Source organism: Epinephelus lanceolatus, chromosome 9 (genome assembly GCF_041903045.1).
Source record: "Epinephelus lanceolatus isolate andai-2023 chromosome 9, ASM4190304v1, whole genome shotgun sequence".
NCBI lineage: Eukaryota > Metazoa > Chordata > Actinopteri > Perciformes > Serranidae > Epinephelus > Epinephelus lanceolatus.
In genome coordinates this window covers 37,299,443-37,321,319 of record NC_135742.1, presented here as the reverse complement: position 1 = coordinate 37,321,319, position 21,877 = coordinate 37,299,443, and the positions used below count along the sequence as shown (strand labels likewise).

The following is a 21,877-nucleotide window of genomic DNA, read 5'->3' as shown; positions in this document are numbered from 1 at the left end:
GTACAAAGTTCCATCTTTATTGTCCACTAGAGGAGATATTATGCAAATTGTTCAGTGTAGGACTGAAGAAGACAGTGATGAGCATGGAAATGAAAAACTGACCACACATTTTCTGGTTCTGGACTTTAGCAATCCTTGAGTATGCACCCTGCATGCAGTGGCACCCCCAGGAATTTTTCATAGAGGTGTCCGGATGGGGCCACTGAAAATCTTGGGGTGGCACACCAAAGCCAAAATCCATAACTGAGCTGCAGAAGTTCAATTATGCTGTTTTATTTGGCGATATAGGCTAGTTGAAAACTATTTCAATGTGGAGGGTTAAGGAATCACATGCTGATTTACTTTGGTGTCATATTAGGGGTGCCTGCTGTGGAACACAGGCACAACCTATTACTATTACTTCTTCTTCTCATTCCTCTTCAATACCAAAATTTCTCCGCGAAACTGGCCTCGCAGTGTAGCCAGCACACAGGTAAAAGTACATCAAAACATGCATAAAATTCGGGAATATTGTGCTATGACTTTTCTCAGAGATTCACCCAGTGGTTTTTACGAAATTCGTAAAATACTGCGCAAGATTTCCCATTCAAAGTGATTGGAGATCATCCAAAAATCAACGTTTCTATTTTAATAGATAATCTTGCTAATTATGTGATGTGCATAGACTAATACCAGTACAGGTAACAATTTGAGCTCCACGGCAATACTTTTTGTAATGTGATATGTGTATACATGCTAGGCTGGTTGTCGTTTTTCCTTATAAAGACAAATATGCAGCTTTATTTTGAAGGAGTACATTGACTGTAAGATTGATATTTCAGATCATTTTAGGGTAAATTAAAAAGGTAAGTATGTTCTCAGTTGGTTGTCATTATGTAGCAACCACCAAAACAAAAATAGTTTTCACATACACAAAAACAAATTCTTTATGAAAAACACATGTTCAAATAACCTAATAATCTAATAACAATGAAGGTGTGAGATGTATTAGAGATAATGTGAAAGATCTATGTGAACCCTACTAAGGGTATAATCGACAGATACTAATGGTTATATAGTAACTGGGTCGACATGCCTTTTTGTGCATCGTTTCTTCTACTCTGTGTGAGGGTGTGTGAAGGTGTTGTAGGCTACATTTGGTTGAGGAGAGGCTCTGCAGCCGTTTGGCCCAGCGCCAGTAGTAATATGGAAACAATAATAAACGAGCCTCTGGATATGTAGACATGCTGGGGAGAGGCGGTGTCCCCCCCGTACGGAGGGTGATGCTGAGATGATGCAACCAGAGGAGGGGGCAGAGGATCATCCGGCTGCTGCCAACAGAGAGAGAGAGGCTGACATCCGAAACCGATGCTGCCTGCCGTCTGAAGTTGGGGATTAGTGAAGTGTTTGCCACCCCAAATGAACACCCACCGGACATTTATCAACGTGTCAAACAGAAAAAATAGGAGAACCTCAGGTATGAATATTTTATTTGCTCACTAAAACAGCGCTGTGTTTTTGCCGGCTATGCTAACACTGTTAGCCGAACGGTAGCATTAGCAACCTTAGCTTTGCCATTGCTCCCTGACAGCTGAGGTGAATTAACTGACTGGAAAGAAACGCACAAACCTACTCTGAAGTGGTATTAACAACGCGCACCCGCTTTGTTCCTTTTGTTTGTTATAAATAGAATAATAGCTTTGGTTTTAACCATCAAACTATATTTTTTGTCAGCTGTCAAGGTAGAATAACTCACTTGAACCGTTACTCTGAATTATTTCAAAATAAGTCGCGATGTGTTGACAGGTAGCCCCAGTGTCAGTCATAATTTAATGTGCGTCACTATAACTGCGTTTATCACAGTTACTGCTGAATTGAGCTTTTTTTTCCTGATTAAGGGTAATTTATGTTTAACTATAACAGTGTTTTTGTTGGCTGTAAAATCGCCACAAATCTTTTTATTACTCTCAACAATGGTTTGAAATAAGATGTGATGCGAGTGGGCGCACTTCAGCTTATTGCTAATGCGGGTCGTGACAAGACTACCTATAATAATACAGTATAATAATATAATATTTGAACAAAATTTGGGCATCGCTAGATCCAGAGCTTTTGACTGTATTGTAACGTTACACTTGGATTATCTTTTTCACCTGAAATATACTATACAATATCTTTATTTGTTATATCACTACTTTCACTGTAGGTTCAAAATCTCGCTTTTTCGGAGTTTTGACATGATTATTATAGTTTAAATAGCGAGTGTCTAACGTGTCTAGCTCGGTGCTTTTGTTTTGAAAGCGTATGGCCAAACAGGAAGTGAAATGACTGAAATTCCCTGCGTGTCTGACCTCAAAGCTAACTAGCTAGCTGGGCTCCTTGTGTTTTAAGTTGCCATTTGGTGTCTATCATGTAAGTACCAATGTTTGCTTACTCTAAAGAGTGGGGCAGTTATCTCTACCAAGAGGTTTGGTGGGTTAAGTCTGTCCTTGTGTGGTTAAATGGCACATTGTTAGGGCTAACGTTAGCCGTGGTGCTGCTAATAGGTGTAGCTAAGAACAATGTAAATTTGCCACCCCCTTAGAAGAGTCAACAGTGAACTGATGAAGCTTGTCACTGGCTCTTGGCCGGCCCAGACTACCGCAGAGCTGTAGCCTGGGTGTCTTACTAAATCCTCCTCTCTTTCAAAGTCAATTAATTTAAAAATCATCTTCACCCGACGTGACCACAGATGTTTCCTAACTTTGCTGGAATAGCTTGGAAAGAGCAATATTTTACAGCCCATTCTTTAAATCATTGTCCAGGAGATATGACTTAGGAGATATTTCGTCATGACTCTGCCTAATCATTGCTTCACTGTTAGGAAACTATTTGGGAAAACTCTTAAGTCTTGGGATCTTTGCCCCCAAGTGACGTTGAAAAAGGGGAGACAAATAAATGTATTTCCAAGACAGCCTCACAAGTCAGGACCAATCCTATGCTTAATCCTTAATCCTATGCATAATTAAATTTAATAAAGACGATTAATTTATTGTCGCAGTAGGCATGACAACTCTTGTTACTGATTCTTCATTTTTATCAGCATATTTTTGTAGCATTGAAATACGAAGGTACAATTCCAATATGACTGAGGGCTAAATCGCCAAAATGGTTTGTGTATTTGCATTCCAGGTTTGTGTTTTAATAGTGAGGCATATTATTTTGAAATTCTCGGTTTGACAGTGTTTGTTCTGTCTCAGGCAGACTGGTGCCTGCTTGTCCTTGTACACACAGTCACCCTTTTCAAGTTTACCCCTTTTTTTAATGGAGACGCCACCACAGGAAGCTGATGTTATGGCAAGGAAGTGCCTCCCCACAGTTAACGCATGAATAAGGGAGGAGAGCAGGAAAGGGGTATTAATGAGTTCCTAGACCTCCGCTACCCCCACGTCCCTTTCTGCTTAGACTGTTTCTTCTGCATCTTCTGTCTCAGTGTCATGCTTTGTTCAGCTGTCTGTAAAGGAACACTACACACACTTGTTCCTTCGGTCAGCCTTGGATCAGATCCATTGCATTCATTAACACTGAAATCGAATACTGTAGCTCCCTTTAATTTCAATCAGGATAAGTGTTATTGGCTTCTGGCTCGATTTGTTGAGGAGCAGCTCAAGTTCTGCAGCACAGAGCACTACATGGCTACACTGAGTGGAGGTGTTTTGAACATGTGAATATTTCTGTGACAACCTCCGACCTCTCATAGCATAGATAGTGATGGACTATGTATGATTAAGGGGCAAAATTATTACATGTAAAACAATCATATCCTTGTGGTTGCTGATATGTTGTAGATTCTGAATATAGGCCCCACAATCATTCCCCAGAAGAAGAGGAAGACTTTTGCATTTGGCCAATATTTAAGAAAATGTCTGCTAGTGGCAGAGAAACCTGATGGACTGCAACCTTTTCATTTCTGTGTTATTTCTTTTCAATTTTAGCTATATTTAAACAGTAATACATCAGAGGTCATGAACAGTCATCCCAAAAATGTGGAATCACCAAGATTTTGTTTTCTTGCACCGTGTCAAATATTGTTTTTGATACAGTGCAGTTCATTACAGTTATAGGTGAAAACTACAGTAGTGTGGGAATAATGACTATTTAGACCACTCTCTCTAAACCAAACAAAGTGAGGCTGACAGGCCAGTGTGTACAAATTTATGATGTATATTTGAATGATTTTTTGAAGAGTTTCTGAATTGGTACACGCGCAGTATTTTGCAGAGTGAGAGAGTGAAAGAAAAGGGAGCCGCCTCTGCCCCATTTAGCTGCACTTTTGGTCCCCAGCCTGTGCTCCCATGTCTATTCAGATCCAATGAAAAGAGCAGTGCATTAGCTAGCAGCTCTCCATTACAGACATCTGCTTTGACACACATTCAGCAATTCAGAAAACTGGCTAGTTCTCGAGCACACACGTCAGTACTCAGGGAAAATGCACTGCCAAACGTATGTGTTATGGATAAATACTTGCATACACAGGGACTACAAAGTTGAGTGTGCAAAAAATCAGTTAAGGTTTGGAAGTAGAAGGATCATGGTATATTATGTAGCAAGCTGAGTCCTATTGATTGCCCTGTATCTTTAGCTGGAGAAGTTGTGCGCTTGGTGGTGAGTTTCGCAGCTGCAGTGGTGCAGTTTTGAATTTTCTTTGTTTCTTTGTGCCCAAAAGATTTGCGTTTTAAGAAAACAGTAAGAATACATACAAATCAGGACTACAGAAGTGCTGGCAATGGCAGACTGAAAGACAACCAAAGCTTCCCAGGCAATTATTTATAGCTTCACTGCATGTATAATTTAAGATAACCTGTCAACATATAAAATCTAGATCTGGGTAACATGTAGTGGGAACTGTACAGACATAAGAAAGGACGTGTTCTCAAAATATGGCCATGACATGAAGCTTCCAAATAAGGTGAGGCCTATGGGGATATAGTAGCTTAACCTAGTGAAAGAGACTGAGTGGGGAAAGATACACGGTGTAAACTTAGAGTTAATATTCTAATCATGAACGGTCAAAGAGGTTGCAGGTGTAAACACAATATGCTATAAGTATACTATGAAGGCAGAGTTTGTATTGTAACCATAACCCTGTACTAAAGGTCTGTTTAGAATCTAACCAGCTGAGACACATTATTTGCCATTTCCTCCACATGGGGCAGAGAAGACTGTTTTTGTTTGCTTGCAGCACCTTCTAAACGTACACTTAACTGTCTGTGTTCTGATGGTATGTGACATATATTTTATGGCTGTCAGAAGTTTTCCACAAAAACAACAGTGAGCATGTTATTTTGAGTAAAGATTTCAAGTGCTACAATGTGAAAAATATACGTTTTTATCTTTAAGTCAAATCCAACTTGTCATAACTCTTTCCTAAAGCCTAGAGCTGTGTGTTTTTGTGGTTTGGTCTTATAAATCAGGTGTAGCTAAACCCTTCTCAGAATCTACGTCACTGGAGGCCAAGGTTAACCCAACAGAAATTAGAAGCCAAGTAAATAGTCTCTGCTGAAAAAAAAAAGAATCACTTTGAGGACTTGAAGTGTGCTCAGAGTGGAAGATTTGGTACAGGATGACAGATTTAAAGTAACATCTGCACCCAGGCAACACAGCTGAAATCTATTAGAAAAGTATTTGTTTTTGAATAAAGTGCAGTTGTGGTCTAGCAGTAGGTTATTTTGGATTATCTGGAAGTATTGGGAAAGAGACAGTTGACAGTATGTGGTGCAGATGTGAGGTATTGTGTGCAGATCTCCTCCTGCACCTGCTGTATCAGATTGTAAGTATTGACTTAGTTTTGTAGCATGTATTTGTGTAGTTAAGATTGAGTGAAAGGCTTTAGTCCATGAATTGTCTAAACATTTGAGCTCCTGCTGCAGTGCATTGGTCAGCTTCTCACAGTGTTCTATTTAAAATCTGATTTACTGCTGATACTTGATTATATTTATTTCCATATCCAAACAACAAACTTCTTCTTAGGAAAACAACAGTGCTGACTCTGACTGTAGCTGGGTTTCTTACGTACAATAAATAACTTCAGTTCACTTTTTCCTCTCAAGAGCCATAGTGCAAAAACTTCAAGATGTCCAAATCTGTGCTAAAGTACTTACTCTTTGTTTCCAGCTGTGTCCCAAATCACTTTTTTTTTTGCTATCGTGGCATCAGTTCAGGTTCTATTCAGACCTGGACGCAGCATGTAAACAATACTGAATAAAGCTTTGTGTGTTTTAAACAAGCATTTGTGATTTGGTTACAGCCAGTTTCAGCACCTTGTTCACTGCCAAATGAACACCGCTTATTTGCAGAATTATAACAGATAACTGGTCGGTTTTAAGACTTGCTGCTAATTCAAGACACATTTTGTAACAATGCATAATACAGCTCACCAAATTATGCTCAAGAATGTGCCCCCATTAAATTGTTAATGGGAATCTTTTCTGGTTTGTCAAGCTGTTTAAATTCAACAGCAGTAATTGTGAACTGCTATGAGTTGCACGAACAAGGCACTGAATGATTTCTTGGCAGTGCGAGATGATATTCAGTGCATCAGACCGGTTGCCCAGTAACAGAATAACGGACTCACATTTTTGCCACACAAAATGTGAAGGCAGTTAAGTTTGTTTCACTTTGATCTGTCAAGGAATCTGCTTTTCCTTTTTTGGCTCTGCTGAATACTCTACTCAACGCCAGAAAAACTTGCCCATGTTTGTCTGTGCTAAGGAGTAGAGTGGGGAGTAGCAGCAGCCACCCCCACATAGATTAAACTCTTTATCAGTGTGATCGTTGTTGCAGCTGACAGGCAAGTGAAACTCTGAACCAACTGAACTATTGCAAACACATGAGAGCCATCTAGTGGAGACACCGGTAGGCAATTGAAAGCTTCAGTGTCTATCTTAGATTCCTGTAAAAGGGGTGGTTGACTACAGCTGTCATAACAGCCACAAGGATTCAAATGGCCACACAAGTGTCCATGTGTCATCTTGTAAATATAAATTGAAATTTTAAAACTGCAAAATAGGGATTTTAGGGATTGGAAGAATGATCTAAATTATCCACTACCTCCCAAACTCCAAAGAGCTCAGTTACTCAGTGTGGTCTCAGTGTTTTCTGGTGTTAAGGGAATTGTTCTGTGGAAAGAATTCCTCTTCCATGGAAAACTGGAGCTATCACTGTGCGCTCTGACATACATTACCTTTCCCCTCCCTCCGTTGTGCACAGATTGAGCTGTAAATGTATCGGCATCAGAGAGTTCAGTATGAAGAAGTCAGTCCGGCCAGCGGTGAGTAAGGTGAGTGGGGATCGAGGGAAGTCAGAGGCCACGGCTACCGCTGGGACCGGAAAGCCTGCAGCCAAGACTGGCACCACTGCACCTCTGTCTAAGGTAAGACTCATTAAGTGATGGACCAGATGCTGCTTTCTATTTGATTTGGTTTTTGAATGAAAGTCAGTGTTCATGCTTTCAGGTGAAAAGCAATGATGATCTTCTAGCAGCTATGGCCGGAGGGAATCCTGCATCAAGTAATGCTGTCAGCAAGACCAAGAGGACTGCCTCCATTGGGACTACTGCTAGCAACATAGACAGCAAGCCAAAGACAACATCAGGTATATGTCATATTCCATGGCTACATGTGAATTTTATCTTTTCTGATGTATTTCACTGGGAATGTAAAGATAACCTTATTCTTTCTTTCCAGGTACTTTATCCAAGCGTACAACATCTTCGATTTCCAAGGAGCCAAATTCATCACGAGACCGTCTGCGAACATCCAGGACCTCAGCCAATAAGAAGCAGTTGGTATCAGGGACTGTATCGGGGGATGTAGCCTCAGGAAAGCGCTCTCGCAGCCAGATCCAAGCAGAGTCTGATGGCCGTATGAGCAAGTCTAAATCAGACGGCCAGATCAGTGATAAGGTGGCTCTGGAGACCAAAGTGAAAGACCTGTTGGGTTTGGCTAAAAGCAAAGACGTGGAGATCCTCCGCCTCCGCAGTGAGTTGAGGGACATGAGGGCCCAGCTTGGCCTGGGAGGGAAGGAAGCACCACAGCAAGAAGAAGCTGGGGAGGAAGAGAAGCCCCAGGTTTCAGCCATCACAGCAGCTGATGTGGAGTCCACTCTGATTCTCTTACAAGAGCAGAACCAAGCCATCAGAGAGGAGCTCAACCTGCTGAAGAGTGAGAACCGAATGCTAAAAGACCGCCTCAATGCGCTAGGTTTCTCTCTGGAGCAGAGGCTGGATGCCTCTGACAAGCTGTTCAACTATGCCTCCCTGAGCCCGGACCTGGCAGTGGGCAGCGGGCAGAGTGATGGTGGTGGAACAGGTACACTGACCTCCTCAGTGGAAGGCTCGGCCCCCGGCTCTTTGGAGGATCTGCTCACAGGACACCAGCATGGAGGCTCAGCAGACAACCTCGACAGTGAATCTAGTGAGGTTTACCAGGCTGTCACCTCCAGTGATGATGCTCTGGATGCCCCCTCTGGAGCTTCCTCATCATCTGAGTCAGAGTGCGCACCCAGCAGGGAGCACTCACGGAGGGGCAGCAGCGGCAATGCCAGTGAAGTGTCAGTGGCCTGTCTTACGGAGCGCATCCACCAGATGGAAGAAAACCAACACAGCACTGCTGAGGAGCTCCAGGCTACGTTACAGGAGCTGGCTGACCTGCAGCAAATCACCCAGGAGCTGAACGGAGAGAATGAGCGGCTAGGTGAAGAGAAGGTGATCCTCATGGACTCCCTGTGCCAGCAGAGCGACAAGCTTGAGTTGTATGGTCGACAGATCGAGTACCTGCGCTCTCTGCTGGATGAGCATCATATATCATATGGACTAGAGGAGGACATCAAGAGTGCCCGCTACATGGAGCTGGAGCAGCGCTATGCAGACCTGGCAGATAATGCCCGCTTTGAGAGGGAGCAGCTGCTGGGGGTTCAACAACACTTGTCCAACACACTGAAGATGGCTGAACAGGACAATGCTGAGGCCCAGGAGATGATTGGAGCACTGAAAGAGAGGAACCACCAGATGGAGCGCATCATGGAGTCAGAGAGACAGGGCCGAGCTGCCATGGGGGCTGCACTTGAAGAGTACAAGGCAGCAGTGAGCAATGACCAAGCGGAGCTGAGCCGCTGCAGAGCCCAGCTGGACCAGGAGAGGCAGAGGGTGGCCGAGCTGTACTCTCTTCACACCGCTGGGGACAAAAATGATATCTGCCAACTGCTGGAAGGAGTGCGTCTGGGGAAAGAAGAGGCGGAGGCCAAGGCGGCGAAGTTACAGGAGGAACTGGAACAAGCCCACAGTGAACTCACGCGGCTGCAGGAGACTTTCAGTAAGGTCAGTTAAAAGTTGAAAGAGATTTTGAGAGACATCAATTTCCTTAAGTCATGAGATGCTAAATTGATGTGTCTGACCTAAATGAAACTTTAATCTAGGGTGCAAGAACTCATGTAACAGTTTTTGGGTCACCAAAATGAGTTCCCTTTTGTTTATGGAGCAGAGCCAGATTTGACCTTGAAAACATCACAAACTCAGCAGTCAGGTCTCCAGGGTTTTCCCTTAGCAAGGAGTGGCCAACGCTCCTTGTTAGTACTTCACCAACATAACACTAGGCAGAGGATAACTGTATGGATGTGTGCTTAACACACACATACTGTGCACAATATATCTCCATAAATTACTGTATGACACCGCTGGAGCTTTGTTGCACATTAGTCAGCTAATTACTTTAAGGCTTGTTAATGAAATAAAGGACACCCCTCTTCCTGTGTGTGCAGCTGGACAGGGAATACAGAGACTTCCAGGAGCAGGTGCAGCAGCAGATGGCCGAGCAGGAGCGTGTCCTGGAGAAGCAGCGTGTGGACCTGCAAGAGAAAGAGACTGAGATCGCAGATATGAAGGAAACCATCTTTGAGCTGGAGGATGAAGTAGAGCAGCACCGAGCTCTTAAACTCCACGATAACCTCATCATCACAGACCTTGAGAGTAAGTGGACTGGACACACAGAACAGTGTAAACTCATAGTAATGAACAAACCTTTACTGGCTTTATGAACCCTTGTGTTTATTCAAGCAGGCAGCCAGTGATCATTTAGAAATCCTGCTGTGTGAAATCAAAACCACTATCTACTATACAACAATATCTGGTTTGATTGACAGTCTTTCATGTTGCATATCTCAGAGGTCTTAATGTCCTGGCATCAAGTGTTTGTCAAACTTGGGTCAGACCAACATGAATTTGTTTCCTACTTCAGACTCTGTGAAGAAGCTGCAGGACCAGAAGCACGACATGGAGAGAGAGATTAAGATTCTTCATCGTAGACTGAGGGTAAGAGTGCTACAGGGGGCACTGGGCTATTTGCAGACTGGGATTAAATACTATTTGCATAAAACTCTTTGTTTTGGATAGGGTTTAGAACACTAGAGCCATTTTCTCATGTGAACTCTGGACAATGTCCGGAGTTTCCTTTTCACACATGTAGCACACAACAGGAGAGATTATCTGTGCCAGATATGGAGAAAACTGCTTATGTTTCAGTGAATCTGGGTCTGGATGTGTAGATAAGTAATTGTTTGTTAACACGTTCACTGTATCAACATTTGTTTGCCCAAGGGGCTAACAGAATCATGAATACTGCTTTAATGATCCGGTGTACAATTCAGCCTGAATTGTTTTCCACTGTCTGCTGTTGTCTTACTCTGTGTGTGTGTGTGTGTGTGTGTGTGTGTGTGTGTGCAGGAAGAATCGATGGAGTGGCGTCAGTTCCAGGCAGATCTGCAGACAGCTGTTGTCATTGCTAATGACATCAAGTCCGAAGCCCAGGAGGAGATCGGAGACCTGCGGCGCCGGCTGCAGGAAACTCAGGAGAAGAACGAGAAGCTGTGCAAGGAGCTGGACGAGCTCAAGAGCCGGAAGTAAGAAACACAGAGAGAGACGTTTGGAAGAGCTCCAGCAGTCATGCTGACATTGTCCATCTCATGCTTGTACTATAAACAAGATGAGGGAACATTTAACTTTGCTTATTTGATTATGAGTGAGGGTGCTCAGTAGTGGGGTTTGCATTATATTGTCACTGATGAATCCCACAGTTGAAAAAATGCCTTCACGGAGTAAATGATTTGTTAAATTTCACCATAATGGTCTCAACAACATGACGTAAACCCCTGAATAAGAACCATCCTTGAACCATATTGTAAAAAATTGTCAGCATATGAGCTCTGAGTGTTCATACTTAGCAGAGTACTGTATGTTTCCCAGGCAAGATGAGGAGAGGGGCAGAGTGTATAACTACATGAATGCAGTAGAGAGGGACCTGGCTGCTCTCAGACAGGGAATGGGTCTCAGCCGGCGATCCTCCACCTCCTCAGAGCCCTCGCCCACCGTCAAAACACTTATCAAGAGCTTTGACAGTGCCTCACAAGGTACCTAACAATCATACCGTACTCCACTTCCCTCACTTTTATATGTTGCTGCTGGTTTTAATAATAACATGACATCAGGAGTGTGTGGAGCAGGTCTGAACTGAGCTGTATGTGTTGGTTCTTTTTTTACCATTTAACTTAGGTCCACCTACCAATGGCAGTGCCACTGTGACTCCAACAGCCTCTGCCACCCCACTACCACGCACTCCCCTCAGCCCCAGTCCCATGAAGACGCCCCCAGCAGCTGCTGTTTCACCCATACAGGTACAGGAGAATAAGCTTTGCATGTATATGTTGCTGTGGTGTTATCGTACCATTTCACACCTTTTAGTGGTTAATTTGGAACTATATCGGCCACAGTGGGAAAACTAGTCTTAAGCTTCATGAGACAGCATAAAAAACACATTAGACAATCGATGAGGACAGATGTGAAAAACTTAATACGAACAAACCATAGATGATAAAAGTGATTTAAAAAATAAATGAAAAAAATAGAGAAGGGCCAGTTGCAAGATTTAGTTTGTAAACATAGAGTCTGAGGAACAAAATAATGATTGTTTTTTATGTAGGTTATTCTATCTAAAATGTATTTGGAGCGAGTACAAGTGACCACCCGTGAGGAGGATTTTTTTCACTGTTGAGAAGGTTATTAATATTCTAATAAACAAAGCTTTACCTGCTCTCTCAGTGACTACATTTACATGCACTCCAGTATTCAAGTATTATTCTAAATATGACAATATTCTGAATTTCACACAGGTCATGTTAACAGCATATTCTATTAGGATATTCTGAATTAGGCCAAATAGGAGAGTGTCAACAAGCTGCTGCAAGGCTGCGAAGCTTGGGAGACTGATAGTGTGGGTGCTATGACCCTATGCCCGCAGAGAAAGAATGCCTATGTTGTAAAGAATGGTTCGTGTACACATTTCAGAAAAAGTGACATCTCGTGAGATTTCAGAACAAAACTTCTACCGCTGCCTTTTCACTAAATACTGAACCAATTTCAAAAATTGTCTTTTTGGGAATAAGGGTAAAAAACTATATTTTGTGAATGTTAGCGTAGTCACTGCCAGTTGTGCATGGAGTCACTTAACTGTGTAAACTGTAAATATAAAACACGTCCTGTCTTTGTGAGGTGAGTAGCCATTTCATAGTTCTTGTTTTTTATTCACCCAGTGCCTCAGCAGTTTGTATTACTACTAGTATAATTATTAGCGAGTGAGGTGGTGAGAGGTTGTAGATGAATTAGACTGTCAGGCAATGCCGCTAATTTATACATTGCATTTTAAAATAACAAAGTCTTTGGATTTATCAGGTGGATTAGAGATGGCAATGCAACTATGTTGTTTGATGAAACTCATCTGAATTAGTATGGAATGAATTGTACACTCAACACAGTACACAGAAATGTTTTTATAGATTAGTCTGAGTAACTTCATCTGGGAGCACACATTATATCATTTGTATGTGACTGTGAACTAACCTTTATCAACCAAAACTCTTAATCTCCAGTTGTTGTTTTTTACTGTCCCATGAAAACGGTTCATTTTTAATGAGCAAGGGAAAACAAGTCTGTTTTTAGTGTTGTTGACAGTGCATTCTTCCAGATAATCCAATAGGTTTCTTTGAAAACTGCAAAATCACCATATGTGGAGATACTCAGTTCTCTTTGGACAATTTATTTTGTTATTTAGAAATTGTTGACATATTTTAAATTTTATTACTTTTATATTAAGACCTCTTGCAGCATTTAAAACACAGAAAGTTATTATTTTTTCCTTTGCTTTTTTGTTTTAGAGACACTCCATAACTGGCTCTATGTCAGCAGCCAAGCCACTCTCCTCCCTGAGTGATAAGAGGCCCAGCTACACAGACATAACCATGCCAGGTGAGGCGGCCATCATGGTGATCATTTAAATACATTCCTTACACTGTATGATTAATAACAGTTTCTGTATTTCAGAACTGTTACTCTCAGAAATGCAGGTGTAAATCTATAAAAGGTCAGATTAATACATTGTTAAATATGGGTCACACAAAAGAAATGAGTCCTTCGGCCTCTGCTATACCTCTGTTACAGTAAACTAATGATAAACGGGAATGGACCTCCCCTCTGTCATGAGAAATAGCACGACAATGTTTCCCTGGAGGCCTGGAGTTGGGAGTTAGCAGGTCTACTGTATGTTGACTTCATGTTTTAGTTAATCAAAACACAAGAGTGGATGATAAGAGGGAAATGACGAGGCACCACATACTGTAGAATTTCCCTCAGTCCGTTCTCACCAGTAATGAGTTCAAGTGTTTAATGTGAACGTGCAGACTGGACCGTCGCCTCCAATGTTCCATTTATGTTTCTTAGATTTATTATTTTCCTGCTGAGTGAGGCAGCGTCGTTCGTTGGTATTCCCTGAACTCTGGCTGGAATGTGGCTCTATGCTGACCCTGTTATCTAATTTCAGAGGAAGTCCCTTATAGAAGCACTCACACTATATGTGATGTATATACTGTAATGTATCCACAGCTGAGCACCTTCTCAGGGGAACCTCGGCTAGCCGACCTCAGTCTGTCCTCCAGAGGGTTTCCAACATGGACTCCACCAAGACAATCTCAGGTTAGAGATGCTAGCCAAGTTATATAAACTTATTACGAAACTGTTTTAAACTAACTCAGTCAACAGTGTATTTAAAATAAATGTCTAATTGTGTCCCCCATCCCGAGCAGTGTCCCGAAGAAGCAGTGAGGAAATAAAGAGGGACATGTCTGCTACAGATGCCTCCTCAACCTCCCTAATGGCTATGAGCGCTGCCTCCTCGCCGCTCTCCCTGTCCTCCTCCTCCCCCACTGCCTCCATCACCCCCACAGCACGCAGCCGTCTAAGGTACCACCTTCTGGGGCCCTGACTCACTTGTGTGTTGTACTGGTTTGGTATAACTGGGTTGTGTTATTTGCCTGTAATCCAGCAAATGTGCACACACTGCCTGTTTAATGTCAGTGTCTCTGTTTTCATTTTTGGTCAACTGCATGTGTGACATCACCTCTTCATACTTTGGCTGTGATTCGTCTCCTGACAAAACATACAGCTCCTAGCCCACTAAGCAAACATGCTTACCATGTTATCTGTTCGCCTCACTAACACATTAAATCTCGGTGGCAGCGTGTTTACTTACATGTCTCTGCTGTGTGTCTGTTACAGAGAAGAAAGAAAGGACCCGCTGTCAGCACTGGCCAGAGAGTACGGAGGCTCCAAGAGAAATGCTTTGCTTAAGTGGTGCCAGAAGAAGACTGAGGGTTATCAGGTAGGTCACTGGGAAGTACGAGCTCATCTGATCCTACATGATGAAGTGATGAACTGTTCTCCACTGGCTTGGGAAGAAGCTGGCACTGTATAACAAACACTGTTAAAGGAGAACTCCACTGATTTTTACACATCATAGTCTGTTTTCGAGTGTTAGAGAGAACTGCACATATGTGAAAAAAAGTGGTGGAAGAAGTATGTAGGTTTTTTACTTAAGTAAAAGTAGCGATACCACAGTGGAGAAAAACTCTGTTACATGTGAAAGTCCTGCATTCAAAATTTACTTAAAGTACCAAAGTGAAAGTTCTCATTATGTAGACTGGCCTATTCCAGACAAATTTATATTATACTACTTGATTATAATTGTTGATGCATTAATGTATTCATCACTTTAACGTTGCAGCAGGTCAAGGTGGAGCTAATTTTAATTACTTTATATACTTCTGGGTAGTTCAGCCTGTATTAATACATCATAATGTATTTTTTTATCTATATTGTTATTTTATATTTTGTATTAATAATGTAACTATGCAAAGTAACCAGTAACTTAAGTTATGAAATGAATGTAGTGGAGTAAAAAGTACAAAAGTATTAAGTAGTAGAAAATGGAAATACTCCAGTTATGTACAGATACCTCAAAATTACACTTAAGTACAGCACTTGAGTAAATGTAGTTATCTACATTCCATCTCTAGAAAAAAGGTTGTATAAAGCATTTTGTGAGCTGTGTTAAATCTGATAAATTGAGTGGTTTGAGTCAGCGTTGGTTGGGTTTGAAGACCCTGAGTGGTACAGAAGAAGGCTATGATAAGTAAGAACAAGGTCATTTATTCCGTCATGGCCTGGATCAAATATGGCGATACAAATATATAGTTTGTGGTGTGTTGCTAGTTCCGGTTTAAAGCAACAAGCTGAGCGGTACCTGACCAAAAATAGGCAAAAGAAAAATTAAAGGAAGTCATCTCTGGAGAGCTACAAACAGAATCAGCAGCACAAACAGACAGCACAGTTTTATGATCAATTCAGTTATTCATAAAACACATTAATTGAATGATTTATCATTAATTGAATAATTTATTTTGTACTACATGTCTGAAATTGATGTGAATGTGTGTTTAGGTGCTCAGTTGAAATTAATAAATTATGTAGAACATGAAAAGGGGTTTGTTATTATATCTGTTTTTACGTAAGTACATATTGTCAGGAGACTAATTTTATGACTGGACAGTGAGATAAATATTACTGGTGAACCGTATCTGCCTAAGCTGAGACTCCCTTAGCTGAGACTTTGACAAAACCAGTTGTAGAGTGAAAGTTATAATCCAGTAAATCAGTCCTGGTTAATTTGACAACACCTGTGGTAACAGCAGGTACAGTTTAATACTGCAGTTGCCAGTTCCCAAAATTCTGGAGGCAGCAAACACACATTGAGCAGCTTTTTTTTTTTTTTTCAGAACACAACAGAAGAGAAACTGGTGTATCTGTCTACATTACAACCAATTAAACTGACAATGTAACAATAATGAAATTAGTCAATAATCCATCATGTGGTGAGTGTAGCCTGTAAGTCTTTATCTAGTAGCTCACTGGCTGCTCCTATCTCATTACTCCCTGCAATATTTAAAGCTGATCAGTTGCCCAAAGATGCCAGAAATGACTTTTGTCATGTTTTGTTGTTGGATTTCATGTAGATGCCCACTGAGTGCTTTTTAATTTGAAGTAGCAGCAGTCGTAACTGTTTGGTTTGCATTAGAAGCAACTTAATACAACTCTGATATGCTGCAATGAGAGTTAACAGTGAGACTGATATCAGTGACATAAAATTAAAAACAGTAAAAATGGATAACATGTCATTTCCTTTGAGTACCTTTTACATACATAAGTAGGCAATCAGAATCTATGATGAACACAACAATAAAATCTACTATATAGAAAAAGAAGTACAAAATGTAAATACTTAGCAGAAAAAATGCTTACCAAAAGTAATATCAAAAACAGGGTTTGAGTTTATCAAAATTTCCAGGATTATAACTTTGACTCTTGAGTCGATGTATATGTATACAAAGACAAAACTGTCAAAGCATTGAGCTAAAAATGACTGAGACTGAAATGACAATCAGTAAGCGTGTCAAGAGTCATTTGCCATATTGAAGTGATGTTCAACCCTCTTAACTGATGTAGGTTATGGTTACCATGACACCCCAGGCCCTCCACAGGAAGTGTGCAACATTTAACACATCCTGCAAGATACCACCTGACAAAAACATGAGGCTTTTTTAATCATATTGTACCATCCTTATTATAGCTGTGACACTGAGGGTAGGTGAGCATTGAGTTACATATAACCTCAGTGTTGGTCTGAAATCATAGTTACAGCCCCTACAAAGGTCAGATGGCAGTTGATGGTGGAAAAGATGATAAATATCATACAGATGAGTAATGTATAAGATCACAGGCTGACAGTGACATTCATGACCTGGGATAAAATGTTGTATCTCAGATGAGGCGTAGGAAGTGGTTTTCCATTGATTTGTCAAGTTAAATCAAAGTTAAAGGGCCAGTGTGTAATATTTGGCATGGTTTATTGTCAGTCTGAATCTGAATCTGAATATTCTACCCATTAATATGTTTATACAAGTGTATGATCGCTATAAAATAAAATTCGTTTTCGTAGCCTTAGAATTATGCTTTTATATATATATATAGTAAGGGCCTTGCTTTAGAGAGATCGCCATCTTGCGCCACCATGTATGTACGGCAGCCCGAGTGGACAATCCAGCCAGCCAGAGAACGCGTTTCACGTGTATAAATGAACCAACGAAGACAGCGGAAGGAAGGAAGGAGGAGGAGGAAACAGCAGAGTGTTAGTAGTTCATCGATAGAGAGTAGTGAAAAGTTTTTTTAGTTATAAAGTTTGCAAATGGACCACACTTACCACGCAACAGGAGAGAATGAACCCGAACCGTCATCTGCGAGGAAAAGAAGACGCAACTTCACTCCTTGTGATGCACTCTCTGTGGCGCTTTTCCTCCTGATGATATATCTCCCCAACAATGGCAGCAGTAGCACCGAATCCCATTCTGTGCATTCAGCCTCTCTTCTCACCCGCTCAGCATCAAACACATGGAGTTCCTCATCTGTATGCTCCGGCTCAAACAGGTATGGCTCTGGGTCTGTGTCCGCTACAAGAAACTCTTCAAAATCGCGTTCAGAGTCGTCCATTGCAGCTGCTATAGTCCGGAGATATTGCTAGGCTAAATAAACAGCTGAGCACTGTTTACCGGCTACGCTGTCAGTCAGTGTGCGGGCTGGAGATTGGCGGAACAGAGAGGGGAGGGGGGTCCCCACTTAGTATCGTAAACGAGTATGTGTGTATGAAGTTAGAAGTGTGTCTGTTACACCAGAAGAGTCAGAGTTTGGGACAGAGTGGTGTGTTACCGGAGTTTCTGGAGTGCTCAAATAAACGGGCCTTTTTCCCAAACGCTTCTCTGGTCTCCTGCTCGTGAGGGATTCATTACAATATCGTAACATGGTTTAGATTTCTAAATAATAAACATTCACCTCGTCGCTAGATAGACCTACTCCTGAAAAACTCGTGCGCAAGGCTTTTTGTCCCTACGAGGCCACCGTCATTTACCCGACGGGAGGGGTGAGCGAGTGAGCCCTGCAATCTAGAATTTGACTGATGTTACTGTTTCCAACGGTTTTCAACCCATTTTACACACTGGCCCTTTAAAGTGAAATGTTGATTTGTTTTTCAGAACATCGATATCACAAACTTCAGCAGCAGCTGGAATGATGGCCTGGCCTTCTGCGCTTTGCTTCACACCTACCTGCCTGCACACATCCCCTACCAAGAGCTCACCAGCCAGGAGAAGGCAAGTAGAGCATCCAGGAAAGCCCCAACCTTTAAGCCATCATGACTTTATCATTTCCGTAGTTAAACTCAGATTTCCACTGAGTGTGACTGTGATTCTCTTCTTTTTTCAGAGGAGAAACTTCACCTTAGCTTTCCAGGCTGCAGAGAGTGTGGGCATCAAATGCACTTTGGTAAGCTTTATACCAATATGAAATGACTATTAAAATAAATATTAGCAAAACCAAAATAATGGAAAAACTGTACTTCAAGTGTAAAGAATGTATACAGAATAAATCCAGACAACTTTGGGTCAGATTTGAAATGCCTTTATTTAGACATTATGTATATTTAGAGGAATGTGTACATGTTTTTTTTTCTTTCTTTGCTCTTTTTGGAAGCTGTTCTGTTCCCCATTCTTCTCTGACACGCCCCTTTAACCCATAATGTATATACTACTAACATTGCTCATTCTAATTATTAACCAGAGAGGAACGACAGCATGACTTGCAGTTGTGCAGTGTGTCATTTATAGTTCTGCTTTTAACCTCATAAACCTCAAACAACTGCTGGCTGTGTCAGTCACTACAAACCAAAGCTGTGCAGCTAGACATTGTTTAAACTCACAGAACTTCATCTGAAAATCTTGTCGAGATCCTATAGTTTCCAAAGACACCAAATTTGGGGATAAGTGTGAATAAAGGGTTCTCAAAAAATTGACAGCCCTATGTAAGCGATCTATAGCACATGGTCAAAAGTGCATGGCTGAAGTGCAGTTAGGGTGTGTCCAACTCCTCTCTTGTTAGTTTAATAGGGCATATTCTGGGCACAAAGTGAGTTGCAAGGGGCAGAGGGGTTGCATTTAGTATCTTACTTAATCATAGGTGTGTTTTGGCATTTTGAATTCAACCAATCAGAGTGTCATTTCCCATTCCCTTTAAAAGCAAGGTGCAAATGCTCTGCACTGGGTGTACAACAGGGCCCTGAGAATATTTCCAGTTGATGGAGTCTCTCAGCAGCTTAGCTTAGCTTAGCTTAGCTTAGCTTAGCATAAAGACTGGAAACAGCTATCTTGACTCTGTCCAAAGTTAAAAAATTTGCTTGCATAGCAGCAGTACTAGCACTGTGACCCTCAGGAATCCCTGCTGGTTGCCTGGCAACTTCACGGTAAAACCAGGTGTCCAGGACATCACTGCCTTCGGCTAAGAAATAGTCCAGCAGGGCACATAAATTCGGCCTGTAATTGTTTGACAAAAAATTACTAAAGTTACCCTTAATAAATTTCTTCTGAACCCAACCTGAGTCCTTTATCAGTGGATGGGGTTCGCTCAAGGAATTAAGGAGATGGTTTCATTGTTTACTCAAACACTCACCAAATAAATTATGAATGATCTTGTTTTATAAGAAATGGTAAATTGCATTATTAAGTCATCTTTATCTAGAATATGTGAGCAGTATCTCTTCTCCTTACCTGTCATTTTCTCTTTCACAGGACATAAATGAGATGGTGCACACAGAGAGGCCGGACTGGCAAAGTGTCATGACTTATGTCACAGCCATATACAAGTACTTTGAGACCTGACTTCACCATCTCAGCCACCCTGCTCCTGCAGCACAGTCAGAGCTACGCCAGCCCTCCTGAGCTCTCAGCAATCTCCCAACCCCACAGGCAACTGTTATACCTCACAGACACCCTCCCCCTCACCACAGCAACACTGCGTCACGCTGCATGTTGGTCATCACTATTCAGCAACACTAAAGGCAGACCAGAACCTCACTGGACTCACACACAGCTACTCCATCCTTCCAGTGCAGCTTAGAAGGGGCTTTGTGTACAGCTGTAGTTCAAGGGCTTGCCTGTATGTCCACTGTTGAACTGATGAGCCATGAGACGTAACTTTGATGTGAACCAAGTATGAACTGACCAGCGATGAAATCCGATAGATAATATTTGCTTCCAATTCATGTCTGAAGGAGCAGCATGAAAAAGAAACCAAGTCTCAGTGCCTTCTACCTGGCGGTTTTTTTTTTGGGTTGTTTTTTTTTTTTTGGCAAATAATATATCTTCACAGATCACCCAGGCTCCAGGGTGTTAAGGGAATTCCTGCAAATCTGACTGTGTTTTTTCTTTTGTTGGTTATGAATATTTTGTGGAAGCATCTGCAGAACAACAAACCAAAAGTCAGTAATGTTGGAATTCCCCCGCAACCCTGATAATTCCCTCTGAAAGGAATTCAGACAGACACAGCCTTTTTGCACCAAGTCTTCCAGACGTTACAGTTTGATCCAGGTGCCTCTCTTTCCATGGATAAAGTGCCTGTGTGAGTTTTGATGCAGGAGACCAGGACATGAGCTCTCAAAATGGGCCAATCCTCCACAGAGGCAGTGTCTTTTCACTACAGTTTGTGAAGCTGAAGATTTGAGGAGTTGTTGCCAAATATGTTCCAGAGCCTTTTGATTGTTGATTTCTGACTTACTGGTCATCAGGACAGAGCAATGCTGCAGATGGCTACTACATTAACATCAGATCATGACTGATTGTTTACTTTTCAAGCACAGAAATATGCTATGTTCTACAACACTACTACACATTTTGTTAAGCTGCACTAACACACTCTTATGATGGTTTTTCACAAAAAGATTTGTAAAGGTGGACTAATATTCTGTTGTGTATGGAGTTTAGCGTTGATGTGTTTGCATTTCATAGGCCTGCATTTGCCATCCTGCACTTCTTTCATTAGGCACATAGAGCACACAGCATCATTTAATCATAACCAAAATACGAGTGAGTAGTATTTAGTCTTTTGATGAATTGTGTTTTGATTGACTTTTAAGTTCTGTTCATATCAGAGAGCCTTAAACTTTATCGGCCCACAGGTCGAAGTAGAAAAATAGTCTCTCAACATGGACTTCATGTTGGGAAAATGTGCCCTAGTGTTTGGAAATTAGCAGAGAGGGATTCATAGACGAGGACACGCTGTAAGGTCAATACAGCATCTCATTGAAGGAAGAGTTTGACTTATTGGAAATACACTTATTCATGAGAAAATTCATACCACTCTAATGCTGTACACTAAATGAAAAGCTGGAACCTGGAGCTGGCTAGCTTAGCTGACTATAAAGCCTTGAAACAAGGGGAAACAACTAGCGGGCTCTGTCCAAAGTTAACAACATCCATCCTAGCAGCACATCCACGTGTAGTCAGACCTTTCCCCACAGCGGTGTGAGCACTAGAGAAAGGTCTGTATGCACCCATTATCATTCTGCTATAGGGCAGAAATGCTCTGGGTTGTTTTTATTTCTCT

The 21,877-nt window shown here is 41.6% G+C and overlaps 1 protein-coding gene across 2 annotated transcripts; it reads left to right on the top strand.

Annotated features, from left to right (window-relative positions):
- Positions 1–1,317: 1,317 nt before the first annotated feature.
- Positions 1,318–20,229, top strand: specc1la (sperm antigen with calponin homology and coiled-coil domains 1-like a). Of its 2 annotated transcripts, none has more exons than XM_033619804.2 (16): positions 1,318–1,456; positions 7,228–7,390; positions 7,473–7,611; positions 7,704–9,334; positions 9,775–9,982; positions 10,251–10,324; positions 10,736–10,911; positions 11,255–11,418; positions 11,561–11,682; positions 13,219–13,309; positions 13,943–14,032; positions 14,143–14,299; positions 14,615–14,717; positions 18,478–18,594; positions 18,707–18,766; positions 20,065–20,229. In XM_033619804.2, exons 2-16 carry the CDS (start codon positions 7,265–7,267, stop codon positions 20,152–20,154), a joined length of 3,348 nt encoding a protein of 1,115 aa, XP_033475695.1. In that variant the 5' UTR covers positions 1,318–1,456; positions 7,228–7,264; the 3' UTR covers positions 20,155–20,229. The 2 variants fall into 2 exon arrangements, with proteins under 2 accessions (XP_033475695.1, XP_078027059.1); XM_078170933.1 differs by lacking the exon at positions 1,318–1,456 and adding an exon at positions 2,308–2,391.
- The last annotated feature ends 1,648 nt before the right edge of the window (positions 20,230–21,877 follow it).

Excerpts from the sequence above, each read along its gene's own strand:
- specc1la (XM_033619804.2), top strand. The coding sequence starts at position 7,265 with ATGAAGAAGTCAGTCCGGCCAGCGGTGAGTAAGGTGAGTGGGGATCGA. Across the intron at positions 10,912-11,254 it reads GACGAGCTCAAGAGCCGGAA|GCAAGATGAGGAGAGGGGCA; the intron begins GTAAGAAACACA and ends TATGTTTCCCAG. Across the intron at positions 18,595-18,706 it reads AGCTCACCAGCCAGGAGAAG|AGGAGAAACTTCACCTTAGC; the intron begins GCAAGTAGAGCA and ends TTCTTTTTTCAG.